The following is an 18,870-nucleotide window of genomic DNA, read 5'->3' as shown; positions in this document are numbered from 1 at the left end:
CCAACGCAGGAGTGGAGGTACGTCAAAACTATTACCAACCAAAACAGCGCGGATGAATCGAAAGAGCAGAAGCACGCCACCATGCAGGCTCCCCTGCTCCTCACAGAGAACTCAATTGAACCGTTAGCGAAATGCGACGGGCAACTGAGATACGGTTTTGTAAAGGTGAAGCTCCACATTTATAAAACCGACACGGATGCAATTGAGTTCCTCGCCACGAAGGAAAGCGAAAAACCCATGAGGGAGCTGGAACCCATGAGCGAAACCGAGCCAATGAGCGAAGACGACCAGCCCACCGAAGAAGAATACGCCTCTTCAGGCTCAGAAATGGGCTTAGGGAGGTTGTACTTCGAACGGGAGGGTAAGTATTCCGTAAAACAGCGTAAGTATTCTGAAAGGGAACTTTTATGCGAAAGCAAAGAAGACCCAGACATAACGTTAACAGCTGATGCATCTTCTACAGATAAACCTACACTCAGGTAAAGAAGCCTGCCTTGCCCTCCTGGATCGTCTGGCAGAAGATCAGCCGGATGTAGTCCTCATCCAGGAACCCTGGGTTCGGAATGGCGAAATCTGCGGTCTGAGGACATCAGGGTATAAAGTATACAAGACCAATGGTGAAGGTACTAAAAGAGCATGCATAATGGCAAAAGTTCATCTTAATATATTTATGATTCAAAATTTCAGTAACGCAGATACTACGACGGTTAGCTGGGAAGTGAGCGGAAGCAACACCTGGCTAACCTCGTTCTATTTTGCCGGAGACGACACAGGTCCACTGCTGTCGCCGCTAATAAGAAGCCTTGTGGAAGACTGCAAAGCTCACAACCGCAAACTAGTACTAGGAGGTGATGCCAATGCCCACCATACCATATAGGGGAGCTCGAATACAAACGAACGAGGTGAGTCTCTCTTTAATTATATTATATGTAGTAAGCTTTTAGTGTGTAACAAAGGCAACGAACCTACATTTATTACGCGCAATAGACAAGAAGTTCTTGATATTACGCTAGCATATCAAACCCTCTACGGAAAGATGACGCAGTGGAGGGTTCTGAATGAACACTCTTACTCCGATCATCGCTACATAGAAATAAAATTTGGGAGAAACAACCCACGGGCTCCACCCGCCAACAGGAACTTGAAAAAGACCAACTGGCATATATATAAACGGGAACTTAAGGAAAGACTTCCAAATTCCCAAAATATTACTATTGAAGACAGAGAATCATTGAACGAACACGTACAAACCCTTACGGAGGTCTGTAGAGCTGCGCTAAACAAGGCTTGCCCTTTAATTAGGTATAAGGGGAAGAAAAAGCCGCCCTGGTGGTCAGAAGACCTGTCTACACTAAGAAACGACAGCAGAAGGCAGTTTAATAGAGCGAAAGCGACACGAGAGAGTAAAGACTGGGACTGCTACTACAGTAAACTAAAAATTTACAAAAAAGAAGTTAGAAAAGCGAAAAGGTCTGGTTGGAGAACGTTCTGTGGAGAAATCGAAGGAACCACAGAGGCTTCCAGACTGCGCAAAATCCTCTCAAGAAAACACAATCCCACCGGATACCTCCAAAAACCGGACAGGAGTTGGACTACTTCGAGTGACGAAACTCTGAAGTTGCTAGTGGACACACACTTTCCCAACTACGAATCATCTAACGTGTTAATCAACAATGGTACAGAAAGACCAAACTCTGACATTGAAGAAATAATCACTGAAACCGGGCAGTGAACACGTTCAAACCATTTAAATCACCGGGCCCAGATGGATTATTCCCGGCCCAAATACAACATTCACTCAACTACATCATGGAGTGGTTGACGGTCATATTTAAGGCCGCTCTGAAACTGAAAAGTGTCCCATCAACATGGGAAGAGGTAAAAGTGGTCTTTATCCCTAAAGCGGGAAAAAGTTCACACACGACACCTAAGGATTTCAGGCCAATAAGCCTATCCTCCTTTCTGCTAAAAACATTAGAAAGAATTTTAGAAGAGCATATTAGGGCTAACATCAGCCCTAATAAGCTCAGCATCTCACAACATGCGTACTGTTACAGAAATCGAGAAGTCAATGTATAATAAAGAATTCACACTGGTAGCCTTCCTAGATATCGAGGGCGCATTCAACAACATCCTACCGGATACCATAATAAAGGCACTGACGGATTTCGGGATCTCTGGCGCTCTGGTTGAGTTCATCAAAAACATGCTCTTGAGCAGATTTGTGATCGCAACCCTAGGGGCCTCAGAGATCAAGAAAAAAGTTAGCAGAGGAACACCTCAAGGCGGTGTGCTGTCCCCTCTCCTATGGGTGCTGGCACTAAACTCATTGCTAAAGAGCCTAGAGGAGAGAGGACAACACGTAGTAGAGTAAAGCCATGTCAAGTGATCCTCGAAAATTTCACTAAGTCAGGGATTTTAGGGCAAGATGTCTCGTTGTGTAGTCAAAGTCATGTTAACGCTATTCTATAAATATTTCGCGCAAATTCCAATTTTAGCAATTGTTATTAACAATCAAAGTTTTAAGCAAGATTAAATTGAAAAATTAATTACTCCAAAACTACAATAGATAATGACGTGAAATTTTGCATACCATTCAAGTATTGTCTGTACTATTTTTCAATTGTTAATAACTTTTTTTATTGTGATAAATAGATAAATAAATAATAACTTTTTGTAATCAGTTGCATTTTTTCATGTTTTCTTCACGCTGTTAAACAATCGGACTTACGCATGATTGTGCGAAAAACGCTTACCTTCAATAATCTGAAAAAAGAATTTTGTACTTTTACTCCATTTCCGAGATATTGACTGTTTTGTAACTTAATGCGCTCGACGGTGACATTGCTGCCATCGGCTGATCGGTCGCGCGGCGGCTTGAGGGACCGCGCAAACTGAAGCAGCGTACAACTAATTTCTTTAAAATAATTATATTGTATTAGAAGTCCGAAAGATTCCAACTATACTACATTTTTACCATAATATGACAGTTGTATTTACTTTTCTTACTTTTATTTGCTGATAGTATTTTCAAACAAAGAATCGTCTTTTAAAAAAATTCGATTTTGAACTTTTTTTCCAATTGTAGGTTGAAAATGGTGATATTGCCGCGTATTTTTTATCGCTACAGCTCCTTCATGAGCATCATGCTCAAGTCGAGAGCAAAAATCAAAATCGATTGTTTTATGGTTGATACTGTTTGTTGCGAAAGGTTACTTTGGCAACCTGTTTCGCATTTTTCACCTCTCTGTTTTTTCACTCGCCAATCAACAGCTGGCGAATAGAAGCAAGCTTAACTGTCAAAGAGAAGCAAGCTTTCTTTTCAATTCTAGCCGTTGACGAAAGCGCATGGACGCGCATAAAAACAATTGTAAGACACATACAATATTTTCACTTATTAATTGTAAACTTATTGATGTTAAATAAAGTTTTCAGCCTTTCTAAAATTTAAACGAACGGAGTCTTTTGTACTGCACCAGGGCTTGCTAAAAGGGAATTTAGCCGCGTCACACTGCCGTCGTCAACATTCTGAAAAAATTGGCTTTAAAGAGATTTTCGTTTAATAAGCTGTAAAAATGGAGGATGTTTCTAAAGCTGCATCGCCAAGGGGAAACGCGGATGCTGATACAATAAGCGCAGTCGAGGGATTATTAGATGAGGCTGACAAAACTGGCCATGCTGTGACAATTGGCACCGAAACGCCTACTGCCGACACCGCGCCAGATCGACACGCATCTACACCTGTTCGTCAAACTGCACCATTTGCACCCCTCTGCACTTCAGGCACCTCCGGGATTAGGACTACACACTTCTACAGTACAGCACAGCCATACGCATGTGGCGTTCCACAACCTATAGAACTGCAATGCAACCAAACTGCAGGTATAACGGGAACACACATTCCATCGACCGCGTTCAATGTCGTCCCTAACCTTGCTAACGCGATGACATTTCCGTATACTTCGACTACGAACGGCATGACGACCATGCTGCCCAACTTAACCTCAAACAGCAATACAGTCTCGGCTATATCTTCGTCTCAACCCTTATCTGCATATACATCAATGCACAATTTTCACAGTTTGCCAACATCGGTTGCTTCAGGATTTTCACACCCAAATGTTAACCCTAACTTAAATATGCCTTATGGAGGGTATCCGACCGTTACTAATCCGTATAGTTACTCTACGACAGCCGACCTAAATTTGACTGCGGCACATATAGCTAGTCGTCAAGTGCTTTCGAAAGATCTGCCAACCTTTACAGGTAGGCCTGAAGACTGGCCCGTATTTATTACTAACTACGAGCAGTCTACCATACGGTGCGGATTCACGGACCAAGAAAACCTTATTAGGTTGCAGAAATGCTTGAAGGGCCAAGCATTAGAGGCAGTTCGTGGTAGGCTTATGGTGCCGTCTACGGTTGGATTGGCCATTAATACACTCCGCATGTTGTATGGTAGACCAGACGTAATTCACCAAGTAATGCTGCGTAGGTTAAGGGAGGAACCATCTGTAAAGCCAGACAAATTAGAAACCTTAGTAACATTTTCATTAGCGGTACAAAATTATCGCGCTACAATGCAGTCGGTAGGTCTAAACGATTATCTAAATGATCCAGTGCTATTAAACGAGCTGGTAGCTAAACTACCATGTAACCAAAGGTTGAGTTGGGGCCAGCAATGTATGTCCCTGAGACGCGCTGACATTGCTGCATTCGATGATTGGCTTTTCGGTCTAGCCATGTGCGCTAGCCAGGTCACTTCCATCCAGATATCGGCGATAGCATCGTGTAATAGCAACGTCGAAGCAAAAAAGGGAAATCGCGAATCACTAAAGGGCAGAATAATGATTCACGATGTGGTTGCGAAAAATAACGAGCAGAGTAAAAAGTCGATGAATTGCCTGAAATGCGGTGCGAGCCATACGCTGTCCGATTGCTATGAGTTTCGTGCCCTATCGCAAAGTGACAGACGGAAATTTGTACGGGAAAATAAACTCTGTTTACGCTGCTTCAAAAGTCATTTCATTCGTCGATGTAATTCGAAAAGGTGCTGTGGCGTAGATGATTGTAGAATGGCTCACCATCCACTGCTTCACAATGGAACTTCGTTGGCGATTGGTAAACAACAACAAGCAACATTATACCACGAGTTGGGCACAGCAGCTGATAAAGAAACGCAAAGACCGCTTTTCAGGTATGTGGAGGTTATTTTACATAGCGGTACCAAATCAATACGTACGTTCGCCCTTATCGACGAAGGAGCCTCCTGTACGCTAATTGAGTCTCAATTGGCGAACGAGCTTGATTTAGATGGGCCAGTTGAATCGTTATGCTTGCGTTGGACGGGAGAAATTACTCAAAATGAGGCAAATTCCAAATTTGTCAATCTTCATGTTTCACCGATTACATTACCCTCTCAAAAATACAGGCTTCGAAACGTTCGAACCGTTGCTAATCTACTACTTCCTCAGCAGTCACTGTTCAGCTCTACGATTAGTAAGCACGCACACATTAAGGGTCTGCCGATTCGACCGTATAATAAAGCAAGGGCGCGAATATTGATAGGTTTGGACAACGCTAAAATAGGAATCCCTATCGAAATAAGAGAAGACAGGGGATCCAACCTTATTGCCGCAAAGTGCCGACTAGGATGGAGTGTATATGGGCGCGATAAAACTAACTGCGCTGAACAACCGAGAATATTGCGTACCTGCGAATGTGATACAACCAGAGACAATCGTATGGACCAGCAACTGAAAACATATTTTTCTATTGATGCCATCGGATCATATGCACCAATTAAGCCGTTGATATCTAAAGATGATGAACGCGCTCTTCAAAACATGGAAAAGACCACGCGCTTTATCTCCGCTGAAAAGAGATGGGAAACCGGGTTACTTTGGAAGCACGAAGCTGTCGAGCTTCCCGATTCGCTGCCTATGGCAATCCGGCGACTCTCGTGCTTAGAAAGTAAAATGAAGCATGATTCGTCAATTCGTCAATTTCTTATAAACAAAATACATGATTATGAGAAAAAAGGGTACGTACGTAAGTTGAACAAAAACGAAATAAAATATAGCGCTAGGTCTTGGTATCTCCCTATATTTACTGTTCTAAATGCCAATAAAAAGAAAACTCGATTGGTTTGGGATGCTGCAGCAAGGGTAAAGGGTGTCGGGCTCAATGATATGTTGCTGAAAGGGCCCGATCTACTTAAGTCTCTACTGGGGGTACTGCTCCGATTTCGCGAACGACGTTTCGCAGTTTGTGGAGATATACGCGAAATGTTCCACCAGATTAAAATTATAAAAGAAGATCAAGTGGCGCAAAAATTTCTTTGGCGAAACGATGGCTCGTCTCGCGACTATGATATCTACGTGATGAGGGTTATGACATTCGGCGCTTCGTGCTCGCCTTCCTTGGCGAACTACATAAAAAATCGTAACGCTCACCGATTTGCTGATCTTCATCCCGACGCCGAACGGGCCATCGTTAGTAACACATTTGTTGACGATTGGCTTCAGAGTGCAGACTCTGAAAATGAATTGGCTCGTTTAGCAACTAAAGTTCGTTGGGTTCATCAGGAGGGCGGATTCCAAATGAGAAACTGGAAATCTAATTCCAAACACGTACTATTTTCATTAGATGCTGACGACGTTCCAGCCGCCAAATGTTTTGAAGAGCCAGAAGCCGTTATAGAGAAGGTACTAGGGATGTGGTGGCTGCCAGTTTCGGATGAGTTAACATATATTGAAAATTTTCCAAAGGAAGTTTTTAATGAAAATACGATCGTGTCGAAGCGACAAATTTTGCGCACAATAATGACGATTTTCGATCCTATGGGTTTGCTCGGTTTTGTCATTGTACAGGCAAAAATTATTTTACAAGATGTCTGGCGCTCCGGAGTAGGTTGGGATGAACCGATTAAAGAAGAAGAACGGTGCAACTGGTTTCGTTGGGTAAAACGCATTCCTGCGATCAACGGCATTAAAATTCCCCGTTGCCTTTCACTCGCCAGCGAAAACCAAAATAATCAGTTGCACATTTTTGTAGATGCAAGCATAAAAGCCTACGCTGCGGTGGCCTACATCCGGTCAGAAGTAGGTTCGCAAATATCTTGTTCACTTTTGGCTTCGAAAACTCGCGTTGCGCCATTGAAGCTCACTTCCATACCCAGGCTGGAGCTGTTAGCTGCTGTTTTGGGACTTAGGCTGGCAAATGTTCTTAGCTATGAACTGTCCATTACAGTAAATCGCAGAGTATTCTGGACAGACTCCAAAAATGTGTTTTTTTTTGGCTGCGATCGAGCACAAGAAAATACCATCAATTCGTGGCGCTGAGAATCGGAGAGATCCTCGAGAGTTCTGCTATTAGGGAATGGAGGTGGCTGCCATCTGGTGAGAATATTGCGGACGAAGGCACTAAATGGAGCAACAACCGAGAATTCGACGACAACCAACGCTGGTTCAGTGGACCTAAATTCCTACTAGAACGAGAGTCAAGCTGGCCAATTATACAATTTCCAGATGATGACGAAGAGACAGTTGGGGTTCTACAGCATATGGATTTTGCTAACAACTCATTGGGTACGAACGCAGAAATAACCCCGGATGTAAAAAGATTTAGTACATGGGAGAAGCTTCGCAGTGCGCATCGATTTGTTTTACGTTTTCTACGACTGGTTACGAAGGGAAAGCCACGTTCTCAGTTTCTTCAAAAGCTACTCAACCCAGACAACATAGAGACAGCAGAGCTTGCAATTATGCTTAATTGTCAAAGCGAGGTGTTCCATGAAGAGATTTGTCGTCTGCGTAATGGTGAGGAAATTAATCGAAAATCTTTTCTTTTCAAGTTCTCCCCATACTTAGACCAGATTGGTCTGCTGCGAGTAAAAGGTAGAATTGATGCTGCTGAGGGTGTTGCCATTAATGTCAAGCGTCCAATAATCCTGCCACGCAAGCACGACGTAACGCGACTACTCGTCGACTTCTATCACAGGAAATTTCACCACCATCACAACGAGATCGTCGTCAACGAGATGAGGCAAAGGTTCTGCATCTCCGCCTTAAGAACGCTGGTAAAAGAATGCGCTGCAAAATGTCAAACCTGCCGGAACCGTAGGGCTTCTCCACAACCTCCTCAAATGGGAGATCTGCCAATGGAACGTGTGTCACCTTTTACCAGGCCATTCACCTTTACAGGGGTTGACTATTTCGGACCAATGGACGTTGTAATTGGCCGCAGGCGTGAAAAGCGGTGGGGTGCTTTATTCACATGCCTTACCACCCGCGCAGTTCACATTGAAATCTCACCTACTTTATCTACCGAGTCGTTTTTGCTGATTTTTAAACAATTTGTGAGTCGCCGTGGAGTACCGAAGCGAATTATATCGGACAACGGCACCAATTTTCGCGGTGCTAGTGTACTTCTAGTAAAAGAAATTGAAAGAATATCGTCGGATGATATAGAAAGGAAATACCCTGCAATTGAATGGATTTTTATTCCCCCCGCTTCACCACATATGGGAGGGTCATGGGAGCGCATGATACGTTCTACGAAATCGATTCTAATGGACATTCTACCTGATTCCGGTATGCGAGAGGAGGTGTTAAGAGCCGTTCTAGCCGACATCGAAAACATTTTAAATTCAAGGCCACTGACGTACGTGCCGCTTGATTCAGCCGAAGATGAAGCTCTTACGCCAAACCACTTTCTGACGGGACACTCTAGTGGTATTCGAGAACTAACAGATAATACCAACTCTGGATCGGCTCTACGGCAAAACTTTAAAATTTCTAGCCAGTTGGCTGACCAATTTTGGAGAGGCTGGGTTAAGGAGTACCTCCCCTGTCTTACCAGACGTGCAAAGTGGTATCAGCCACCAGCAAACCCAATCAAATTGAACGACGTGGTGGTCATCGTAGACGAAAACTCCAAGAGAAATTCGTGGCCGAAAGGAGTAGTAATAGATATGAATTTTGGTAAAGATGGCCAAGCTCGTAGCGCAGTAGTCAATACAGTAAATGGATTATGTACACGACCGATAGTAAAGTTGGCGAAATTGGACGTCGAGGTTGAAAAACGTGGGGTAAACGTTATGCATAAAACCGCATAAGATTTACGAAGGGGGGTGTTGCGAAAGGTTACTTTGGCAACCCGTTTCGCATTTTTCACCTCTCTGTTTTCTCACTCGCCAATCAACAGCTGGCGAAGAGAAGCAAGCTTAACTGTCAAAGAGAAGCAAGCTTTCTTTTCAATTCTAGCCGTTGACGAAAGCGCATGGACGCGCATAAAAACAATTGTAAGACACATACAATATTTTCACTTATTAATTGTAAACTTATTGATGTTAAATAAAGTTTTCAGCCTTTCTAAAATTTAAACGAACGGAGTCTTTTGTACTGCACCAGGGCTTGCTAAAAGGGAATTTAGCCGCGTCACACTGCCGTCGTCAACACTGTTCTTTTCAAGCAAAGCGTCTTTAATATTTTTCACAAAAGCTGAGTATCGATTTTCTGTTTTTTCTGATTTTTTAATTCTGCATTTTCTGTTCCTTTTCCGGAAATAATGAACAACAATTGCAACAATTTCTTTGAGTTCCTTATCGCATAAATCAGAATACCTTTTTTTTAATTGGTGATTCGCCTAGGTCTTGCAGAATTTGGTTCACTTTATCGAATTTCAAAGAATGATCAATGTTCTTTATTTCGAAATTTTCATCCTCCGAATCGTCAAAAGAATCTATAGAGCTATCCGACATCTCATTTTCTGCACTTTGAGTAGGACTGAAAAAAGAAACGTGGCGATTTACTCTAGCGGAGTCAGTAATTTTAAATGTTTTATTAACTTTCACATTAAAAATTGAAATTGCACATTATACAAGCAAACATCCATTCACTCTGAAAAGAAATAATTTTCAATCGAAATTCAAATCTTGTTTGCAACAGCAGACTACAATAGTTTATTTACAGTATGTGACATATTAATTTCCAATGTGATGATGTAAGCGATAATACCACAGTGCTACAAAAAAAAAAAAAAACGAAATACACCTGACATATTACACACTGTAGGTTGTTTATATGGTCGAATAATGCATAAAAATATTTTTGTTATTTTTGTTGTACCCTCCAATTCTTATTTATTTATAAAAAACCGTTTTTTCAGACTTTGCGCGGTAATCTACGGATATCTCGGTCATTTTTCCACCGATTTTCAATATTTTATATGTTTTGAAAATGATATTGTCAGACCTTTCAAATGATGTACAACAAGTAATTATTCAAACTATTTAGTTCTGATTTTTATTTGATTAAACCTGGAGAAAGTGTTTTTTTATCATTTTTTTAACTTTAACAATTTTTTATTGCATAATTTTACTAAAAAATTAAAGATGTTTGTTAATATTCTTTGAGTGCATTTATTAACGAAGAAATTAATGTATTACTTTCAATAATCGGACAAAAATTGCGTAAACTATGCTAGTTTTCCGTAAATAGAAAAAAATGCCTTGAATATCTATCCATTTGTGGAACCATAGTTTTTGTCTTTAATGATTATTTACTTGGATAATTAATGATTATTTATTTGTTGATAAACAACATCACCGTAAATTAAAAACAAATACTATCGTGGTTGAAGCATACAATCTTCACTTTGAGCGCAATTATAGTGAAAGTCGCTGGTATGAACCAGAATATATATGTTCCACGTGCTCCATATCACTAAAAAAAGTGGAAATCTAGTCAGTGTTTTCAAGATCGTTTGCCATTTTCGAGCCCAATGGTTTGGCATCATCAAGTCATTCACAGACCAGAAGACTGCTACTTTTGCCAAACCAACCTCCAAGGTCAGCGCTTCAAAACACGTAACAGTATAAAGTATCCCGAAGTGCTAACTGCTACGAAACCATCTTTAAGAGAAAATGAAAACAAGCTAACTGAAGTAAAAAAGTAGATGATTCAAGAAGCGGTGATAACAGTTCATCTAATAGTTCACATAGTGATGAACCTTTTATCACAGCTGCATTAGAATCAAAATAGCGGCATTTTGTTTCGAATTCAGATATGAACGATTTAGTACGTGATCTAGAACTCTCATACAGACATGCTCAGGTTTTGGCATCACGATTAAAACAATGGAATCTTGTAGAAAATGATTTCAAAATAGCATTAACAAGGAAAAACTCTGAGCGGACTATTTTCAATAACAATTTTGAAATTGATGGCGATGACAAAACCTTGCTTATTGTAAAGATGTTGAAAAATTGTTTCAATGCTTTAACACGGAACATCAATCGAAAAATTGGCGATTATTCATTAGAATGCAGTGATTTTTCCAAGTAAATAATCACTAAAGATGCTTTCCATTTAAATTCAACCGGGCTATTCGGGTCATGTTCTTCGATTTCGATGTAACTTAAATATGTTGCTCTCTGGTCAAAATAATGAGACACGTATTTTTTTGTTCGCCCGAAAAAATTTTTTTTCAAGAGTTATCGGCAATTTTGTTTTTCGCCTCAAACTCGATTTTTTTTAATTATATAAGAAAATTTTTTTTTTAAATGCCCATAACTTAGTCAAAAATGAACCGATTTTAATAATTTTGGGTTCAAAATGATCGTAATTACATACACAAGCGACTTCATGTAGAAACAATTGCAAAAAAGTAGTTAAAATTTTTTTATTTAGCAAAAAAGAAAAAAAATTGAAATTTTTTCGAAATTCAATATTTCAAAAAGTGTATTTTTTTTTTTTTATAACTTTTTCCAAATCAAAAGGACATCTCAAACTTTAATTGAGCTGCATGCCTAGTAGCTAAAATGAGTTGTTTTTGAGTAATGAATTTTTGAGTAAACACCCTGTTTCGCACTTTTTGTTTTTCGCAAAATAAAAAATTTTCAACTACTTTTTTGCAACTATTTCTATATGAAATCGCTCGTGTAAGTAATGACGATCATTTTGAACCCAAAATTATTAAAATCGGTTCATTTTTGACTAAGTTATGAGCATTTAAAAAAAAAAAAATCTTATATTATTAAAAAAATCGATTTTGAGCCGAAAAACAAAATTGCCGATAAAGCTAGAAAAAAATTTTTTTGGGCGAAAAAAAAAATATGTGTCTCATTATTTTGACCAGAGAGCAACATATTTGAGTTACATCGAAATCGAAGAACATGTCCCGAAAAGCCCTTTTGAATTGAAATGGAAAGAATCTATATAAGAAATTTTTTTTTAATTGCTCATAGCTTAGTCAAAAATAAGCCGATTTGAATGATTCTGGGTTCAAAATAATCGTAATTACTTACATAAGCGATTTCATGGAGAAATAGTTGCAAAAAGTAGTTGAAAATTTTTTCTTTTGCAAAAAACAAAAACTGCGAAACAGGGTGTTTACTCAAAAATTCATTACTCAAAAACAACTCATTTTAGCTACTAGGCATGCAGCTCAATTAAAGTTTGAGATGTCCTTTTGATTTGGAAAAAGTTATAAAAAAAAAAAAAATACACTTTTTGAAATATTGAATTTCGAAAAAATTTCAATTTTTTTTCTTTTTTGCTAAATAAAAAAATTTTAACTACTTTTTTGCAATTGTTTCTACATGAAGTCGCTTGTGTATGTAATTACGATCATTTTGAACCCAAAATTATTAAAATCGGTTCATTTTTGACTAAGTTATGGGCATTTAAAAAAAAATTTTTCTTATATAATTAAAAAAAATCGAGTTTGAGGCGAAAAACAAAATTGCCGATAACTCTTGAAAAAAAATTTTTTCGGGCGAACAAAAAAATACGTGTCTCATTATTTTGACCAGAGAGCAACATATTTAAGTTACATCGAAATCGAAGAACATGACCCGAATAGCCCGGTTGAATTTAAATGGAAAGCATCTAAAGACAAAAACTATGGTTCCACAAATGGATAGATATTCCAGACATTTTTTTCTATTTACGGAAAACTAGCATAGTTTACGCAATTTTTGTCCGATTATTGAAAGTAATACATTAATTTCTTCGTTAATAAATGCACTCAAAGAATATTAACAAACATCTTTAATTTTTTAGTAAAATTATGCAATAAAAAATTGTTAAAGTTAAAAAAATGATAAAAAAACACTTTCTCCAGGTTTAATCAAATAAAAATAAGAACTAACTAGTTTGAGTAATTACTTGTTGTACATCATTTGAAAGGTCTGACAATATCATTTTCAAAACATATAAAATATTGAAAATCGGTGGAAAAATGACCGAGATATCCGTAGATTACCGCGCAAAGTCTGAAAAAAACGGTTTTTTATAAATAAATAAAAATTGGAGGGTACAACAAAAATAACAAAAATATTTTTATGCATTATTCGACCATATAAACAACCTACAGTGTGTAATTTGTCAGGTGTATTTTCAGTGTTGCACCGTGTACTTAAATAATTACTCGAAGAATATTGAATAAATATTACAGCTCACCTCGTATTCTGACAATGTTCACCTAGTGCGATCATAGTGGTTTTCGCACCCTAATATAATTCTTTGCGACACATTTTACAAACATATTCACCAATATATTTTTCAAATTTATCATTCCACTTAGATGTCACCAAAAATAAATTGCGTCGGACACAATTATGGCCTTTTTTCATAAACGGATTACAGCATTCGCTCGGTCGAACCATATTTATAATAATATTGAAATATGCAAATATGCTTTGTCACCAGTCATCTGGAGACATCTGGAAGGGAAACATTTTGTTCGGGGGCGAAGGACGGTCGGGGAAGAGAGAAGGGATTTTGTCTCCCGTACTCGGCGACACGCTTTGCTCTTCTTATTCGTATTTCCAATCTTTCCAATTTTTTATAGTTGCTTCATTCGTTTTCTTCTTTTGTGGGAGAAGGTTCTGAGTTATGTGTTGGTTTTCAAGCAAACGGAAGATAACAAAGATGACAAACATCCGAACACTGCTTGGGAAATGTACGATTATTTTTGCTAGTAAAGTAGGTATAATTTAAAATATATTATGGGGCATGTTTATGTTGAATTCTAATTTTCCTCGCATTTCTAGTTACTCAAGTTAATTTTAAGTTAATTATTTACATATGAAGTATTTTTAATTTAATTTTTTCCAGATTGCATTTTTCATTCATATATTTAAGAAACTGTTGTCGAACGCTCTCTGCTTTACATGTAAGCGCGTGCTAGAATACATCCGAACCAGACGATGCTAAAGTGTTAAATGTCAAAATGTCGCGGAAACATTTTTGCCCGTGTGAACGCGAATGAAACTTCAAAAGAGAATTTCCAGTGTCTCCCTTCCAGATGTAAATCGGGTCAATCGAACTGACACAAAGCAGTGGCGAATTCAGTCAATAGGCAATAAATCCTGTGCGAGCATGTTCAAACGTGCACGCTGCTTCAGTTTGCGCGGTCCCTCAAGCCGCCGCGCGACCGATCAGCCGATGGCAGCAATGCCACCGTCGAGCGCATTAAGTTACAAAACAGTCAATATCTCGGAAATGGAGTAAAAGTACAAAATTCTTTTTTCAGATTATTGAAGGTAAGCGTTTTTCGCACAATCATGCGTAAGTCCGATTGTTTAACAGCGTGAAGAAAACATGAAAAAATGCAACTGATTACAAAAAGTTATTATTTATTTATCTATTTGTCACAATAAAAAAAGTTATTAACAATTGACAAATAGTACAGACAATACTTGAATGGTATGCAAAATTTCACGTCATTATCTATTGTAGTTTTGGAGTAATTAATTTTTCAATTTAATCTTGCTTAAAACTTTGATTGTTAATAACAATTGCTAAAATTGGAATTTGCGCGAAATATTTATAGAATAGCGCTAACATGACTTTGACTACATAACGAGACATCTTGCCCTAAAATCCCTGACTTAGTGAAATTTTCGAGGATCACTTGGCATGGCTTTACTCAGTAGCATATGCGGACGATGTTGCAATGGTAGTAAGGGGGAAATTCCCCAATACACTCATAGAAGTCATGCAGGATTTACTAAATATGGTTGAAAACTGGTCAAAAGCAAATGGGCTAAGCGTCAACCCCAATAAAACTGAACTCATCCTATTTACCAGGAAACACAAAATGCCAAATATAACTCCTCCGACTCTAGGTGGAACGGCACTGTCATTTAGTGATGAGGCCCGCTACTTAGGTCTAATACTAGACCGAAAGCTAACATGGAAGGCAAATGTCGAAGATAGAGTAAAAAGGGCGACAATAGCACTATACTCTTGTAAACAGCTGATAGGACTAAGTTGGGGTCTCTCCCCATCTATCGTATACTGGCTTTACACGGCAATTGTCAGACCTATCCTAACATACGGCATATTAGTATGGTGGCCAGCTTTAGATAAATTGTACATTAAAAGAACCATGGCACACGTACAAAGAATGGCCAGTCTTTGCATCTGCGGGGCCCTCAGAACCACACCCACAGATGCACTAAATATTATGCTTAACATTTTACCAATAGAGCAGTACGGTAAGCAAACAGCTGCCAAAGCAACTCTCAGACTAAGAGAAATCGGCCTACTCAGAACGAACCAAAGAGGACACTCCTCAATTTTAGAACAATTCCCCTGTATTCCCAACACAACGGATTTCTGTAGGACCAAGGACATCAATTTTAATAAATCCTTTGACACAGTATTTCCTTCCAAAGAGGAATGGGATAACGGGCTCATTGTTAAGATAAAAGACTTAAACATCTACACAGATGGCTCAAAACTGGATAACAAAGTAGGAGGAGGGGTCTACTCCGACAAACTCGGAGTATGCCAATCATTTCACTTACCTGATCATTGCAGTGTATTTCAGGCGGAAGTCACTGCCATAAAAGAGGGGCTTAAAGAAATAAAAACGAGAGTATTATCCACAAAGGAAGTCTTCATTTACTCGGACAGTCAAGCAGCAATAAAAGCGCTGGAATCAAAAACGCACTCGTCAAAAACAGCTCTAGAATGTTTTAAACTACTAGATGACGTATCTAAGTGCTACAAGGTGCACCTTATCTGGGTACCAGGCCAGGAACATTCCAGGAAATTGTAAGGCGGATGAACTTGCAAGAGCCGGTACAACGCTCGATCTCGAACCGGATAAGGCGCTGATACCCATGCCTATAGCCACTTGTAAATTACTTATAGACAGGGAAACCATCAAAAAGGTAAATACAATCTGGCAAAACCTCAAAACATGTGAACTAAGCAGACAGACATGGCCGAACTGGAACAGCGGTCGATCGAAGATCTTGCTAAGATTCAACAGGGAATCTATAAGAAAAATGATAGGTGTATTAACAGGTCATTGTTTAAGGGGGGAAGCTGGTCTAGAATTTTGAAAAAATCGAAAAATTTTTTTTTGTCTTAAAAGGTGCTTTAGGGTCTTAGAAATAATATACCAAATGAGGGATGCCAGCAAAAATGTCTAAATGCCCAAATTTTTCATTCGACGGCAGTGCCTCGCAGGTATGATTTTACAATACTTACAACTTTAAACGCGTTTTTCTCGAAATCACTTTTTTTAAACTGGCCGAAGACATAACTCGAACAAATCTTCACCGATTCTTACGAAATTTTGACAATACATTCGAAATACCTTTCTCCGGAGACGTACGTAGGATTTTTTATTTACATTACATAGTTTTTTTTTAATCAACAATTTTATGTCGTTCTTTATAGTGAAAATTGTAACTTTTTGTTCAAACGTGCACCATTTCGCGAAGAAACAAAATATCGAAAAAATCCTACGTACGTCTCTTTCTGTTGTTATATAGAACTAAAAAAATTTTATTTTTTGATCCAGGACAAAAATTAAGGAGTTTACGTCTTCGGCAATGGACCCACTAGAAAAAAAAGCGCCTTAGGAGAACTGCTGGACAGCGGCCATTTTGAAATTAATTCAGACGAAAAATTTTGTATTTGTACCATGAAAGCTATATTATTAAACCTATTTCACAGATTTTCGATTGATTCCTTTGTTGAGTCAAAATAAATTCATAAAATATGCCCATTTTTTGCGCTCTAGACCAGCTTCCCCCCTTAATAGGCAGCCACGCTAGAAGGTTAGGACTACCTTACTTCGATTTCTGTAGAAGCTGTCTAAATACAGAAGAAGAAGAAACAGTCAGACACCTTTTATGTGAGTGTGAAAGCCTAGCTAGGAGAAGGATGCGCACCCTCGATACAGCATTTCTAACCGATGTAGCGGATATAGCCCATCTAAAACTAACGAAGCTCTGCTCGTTTTTTAAAGCCACCGGATGGTTTGAAAAGGAACACGTAGAGTAAGGATAAGCTCCAGTGGTATCACAATGGACCTGCCGAAGGTCTAAGTGTGTCTTACGACAACCACCCTACCTACCTACCTACCTACCCACAGCGACCACTTGGCCATAATGATCGAAATAATGAATCCGAAACCAAGTAAAGGAAAGAACAAGCCTGCTAAAAAAGCCCAGAAAAAAGGGTGGAAGATCGAAAACAGGAACACACAAACTTACGTACGGAAACCGACATACTGGTGGAACAGTGATCTAGCTGAACTCAGAGGCGCTTGCCACAAAGCTAGACGTCAATACCAAAAAAGCAGAGGAACAAGTGTAAAAGAAAGGCTGCGGGAAATTTTCAAAGTAAAACGCAAGGGCCTCAAAAATGCGATTAAAAAAAGCAAGGCTTCCTGCTTCAAAGAACTGTGTGCCAAAGCTGATGAAAATCCGTGGGGAGGAACGTATAAGTTCGTGATGTCTAAGATAAGTGGTTGCAACGGAAAAGCGCCGACTTGTCCTGTTATCTTAAAAAAGGTTGTGGAAACCCTTTTCCTAAGACAAGAAGATGAGCAAGAATACCGACTACCAGCAGACGCATCATTTATTACAGATATACCTACTGTTACGGAAACGCTAAAGCTCCAGGACTAGATGGAATACCTAACGGAGCTCTTAAACTCACACTGAAAGAAGATACAAAACTCTTCACGGAGACGTATCAAAAGTGTTTTCGAGATGGTGTCTTCCCAAAAATTTGGAAACAGCAACGACTTGTCCTTTTGCCGAAACCTAATTAGACGCCGGGTCAACCAAGCTCGTATCGACCCCTCTGTATGATTGATACGATGGTCAAAATTTTAGAACGGCTTATTGCTGATCGTTTGGAGCAGCACCTTATTGAAAAAGTAGGCTTGTCCGACAACCAATATGGTTTCCGCAGGGGGCGCTCGACAATTGATGCAATAAAAAAACTTACATCAATAGCGGAAAATGCCACTGAAGGAACAAGATGGATGCATGATACCAAGGAGTATTGCGCCGTCATAACGTTGGACGTAGAAAATGCTTTCAACTCTGCATGCTGGTCCCACATTATGCAAGCTTTAGGGAACCTGGACACGCCACCATATCTATTGCGTTTGATAAAAAGCTACCTGTCAGATATAATACTTCTCTATGATACAGACGAAGGAGTTAAGCAATATAGGGTAACTGGGGGAGTCCCTCAAGGCCTGTGCTGGGCCCTCTATTGTGGAATGTGCTCTACGATGGAATCCTCCGCATCCCTATACCAAAAGCAGTCGAATTAATCGGATACGCGGATGACATTAGCAATAGTTGCAAAAGAGCTTCATCAAATCAAGACTATATGTAGTGCGACAGTTCACAAACTAAAAAACTGGCTTACATCGTCAAACCTACAGCTTGCGGGCCGAAAAACTGAAGCAGTTTTGATCGCAAGTAGAAAAAAAATTGAGAACATCACACTAAGCATAGACGGGCATAACATCAACACCCAACCATACCTGAAATACTTGGGAGTCATGATTAATGCACGCTTAAACTTAAAAGTGCACATT

The 18,870-nt window shown here is 39.2% G+C and overlaps 2 protein-coding genes across 2 annotated transcripts; both read left to right on the top strand.

Annotated features, from left to right (window-relative positions):
- The first annotated feature begins 3,575 nt into the window (after positions 1 to 3,575).
- LOC129249904 (uncharacterized) lies at positions 3,576 to 7,343 on the top strand. Its single transcript, XM_054889569.1, has one exon. It carries the CDS (start codon positions 3,576 to 3,578, stop codon positions 7,341 to 7,343), a length of 3,768 nt encoding a protein of 1,255 aa, XP_054745544.1.
- Positions 7,344 to 7,765: 422 nt separating this feature from the next.
- On the top strand, positions 7,766 to 9,118 carry LOC129249903 (uncharacterized). The gene has a single exon (XM_054889568.1). The coding sequence runs from the start codon at positions 7,766 to 7,768 to the stop codon at positions 9,116 to 9,118; it is 1,353 nt and encodes a 450-aa protein (XP_054745543.1).
- Positions 9,119 to 18,870: the final 9,752 nt, after the last annotated feature.

The sequence above is a fragment of the Anastrepha obliqua genome, chromosome 6 (assembly GCF_027943255.1).
Source record: "Anastrepha obliqua isolate idAnaObli1 chromosome 6, idAnaObli1_1.0, whole genome shotgun sequence".
In the NCBI taxonomy this organism is placed as follows: Eukaryota; Metazoa; Arthropoda; class Insecta; order Diptera; family Tephritidae; genus Anastrepha; species Anastrepha obliqua.
Note: the sequence above shows the minus strand (reverse complement) of the source record. Positions and strands in the feature narration are given on the sequence as shown.

Bases quoted from the DNA above. Each gene is read 5' to 3' on its own strand.
- LOC129249903 (XM_054889568.1), top strand. From the start codon at position 7,766: ATGCTTAATTGTCAAAGCGAGGTGTTCCATGAAGAGATTTGTCGTCTG.
- LOC129249904 (XM_054889569.1), top strand. From the start codon at position 3,576: ATGGAGGATGTTTCTAAAGCTGCATCGCCAAGGGGAAACGCGGATGCT.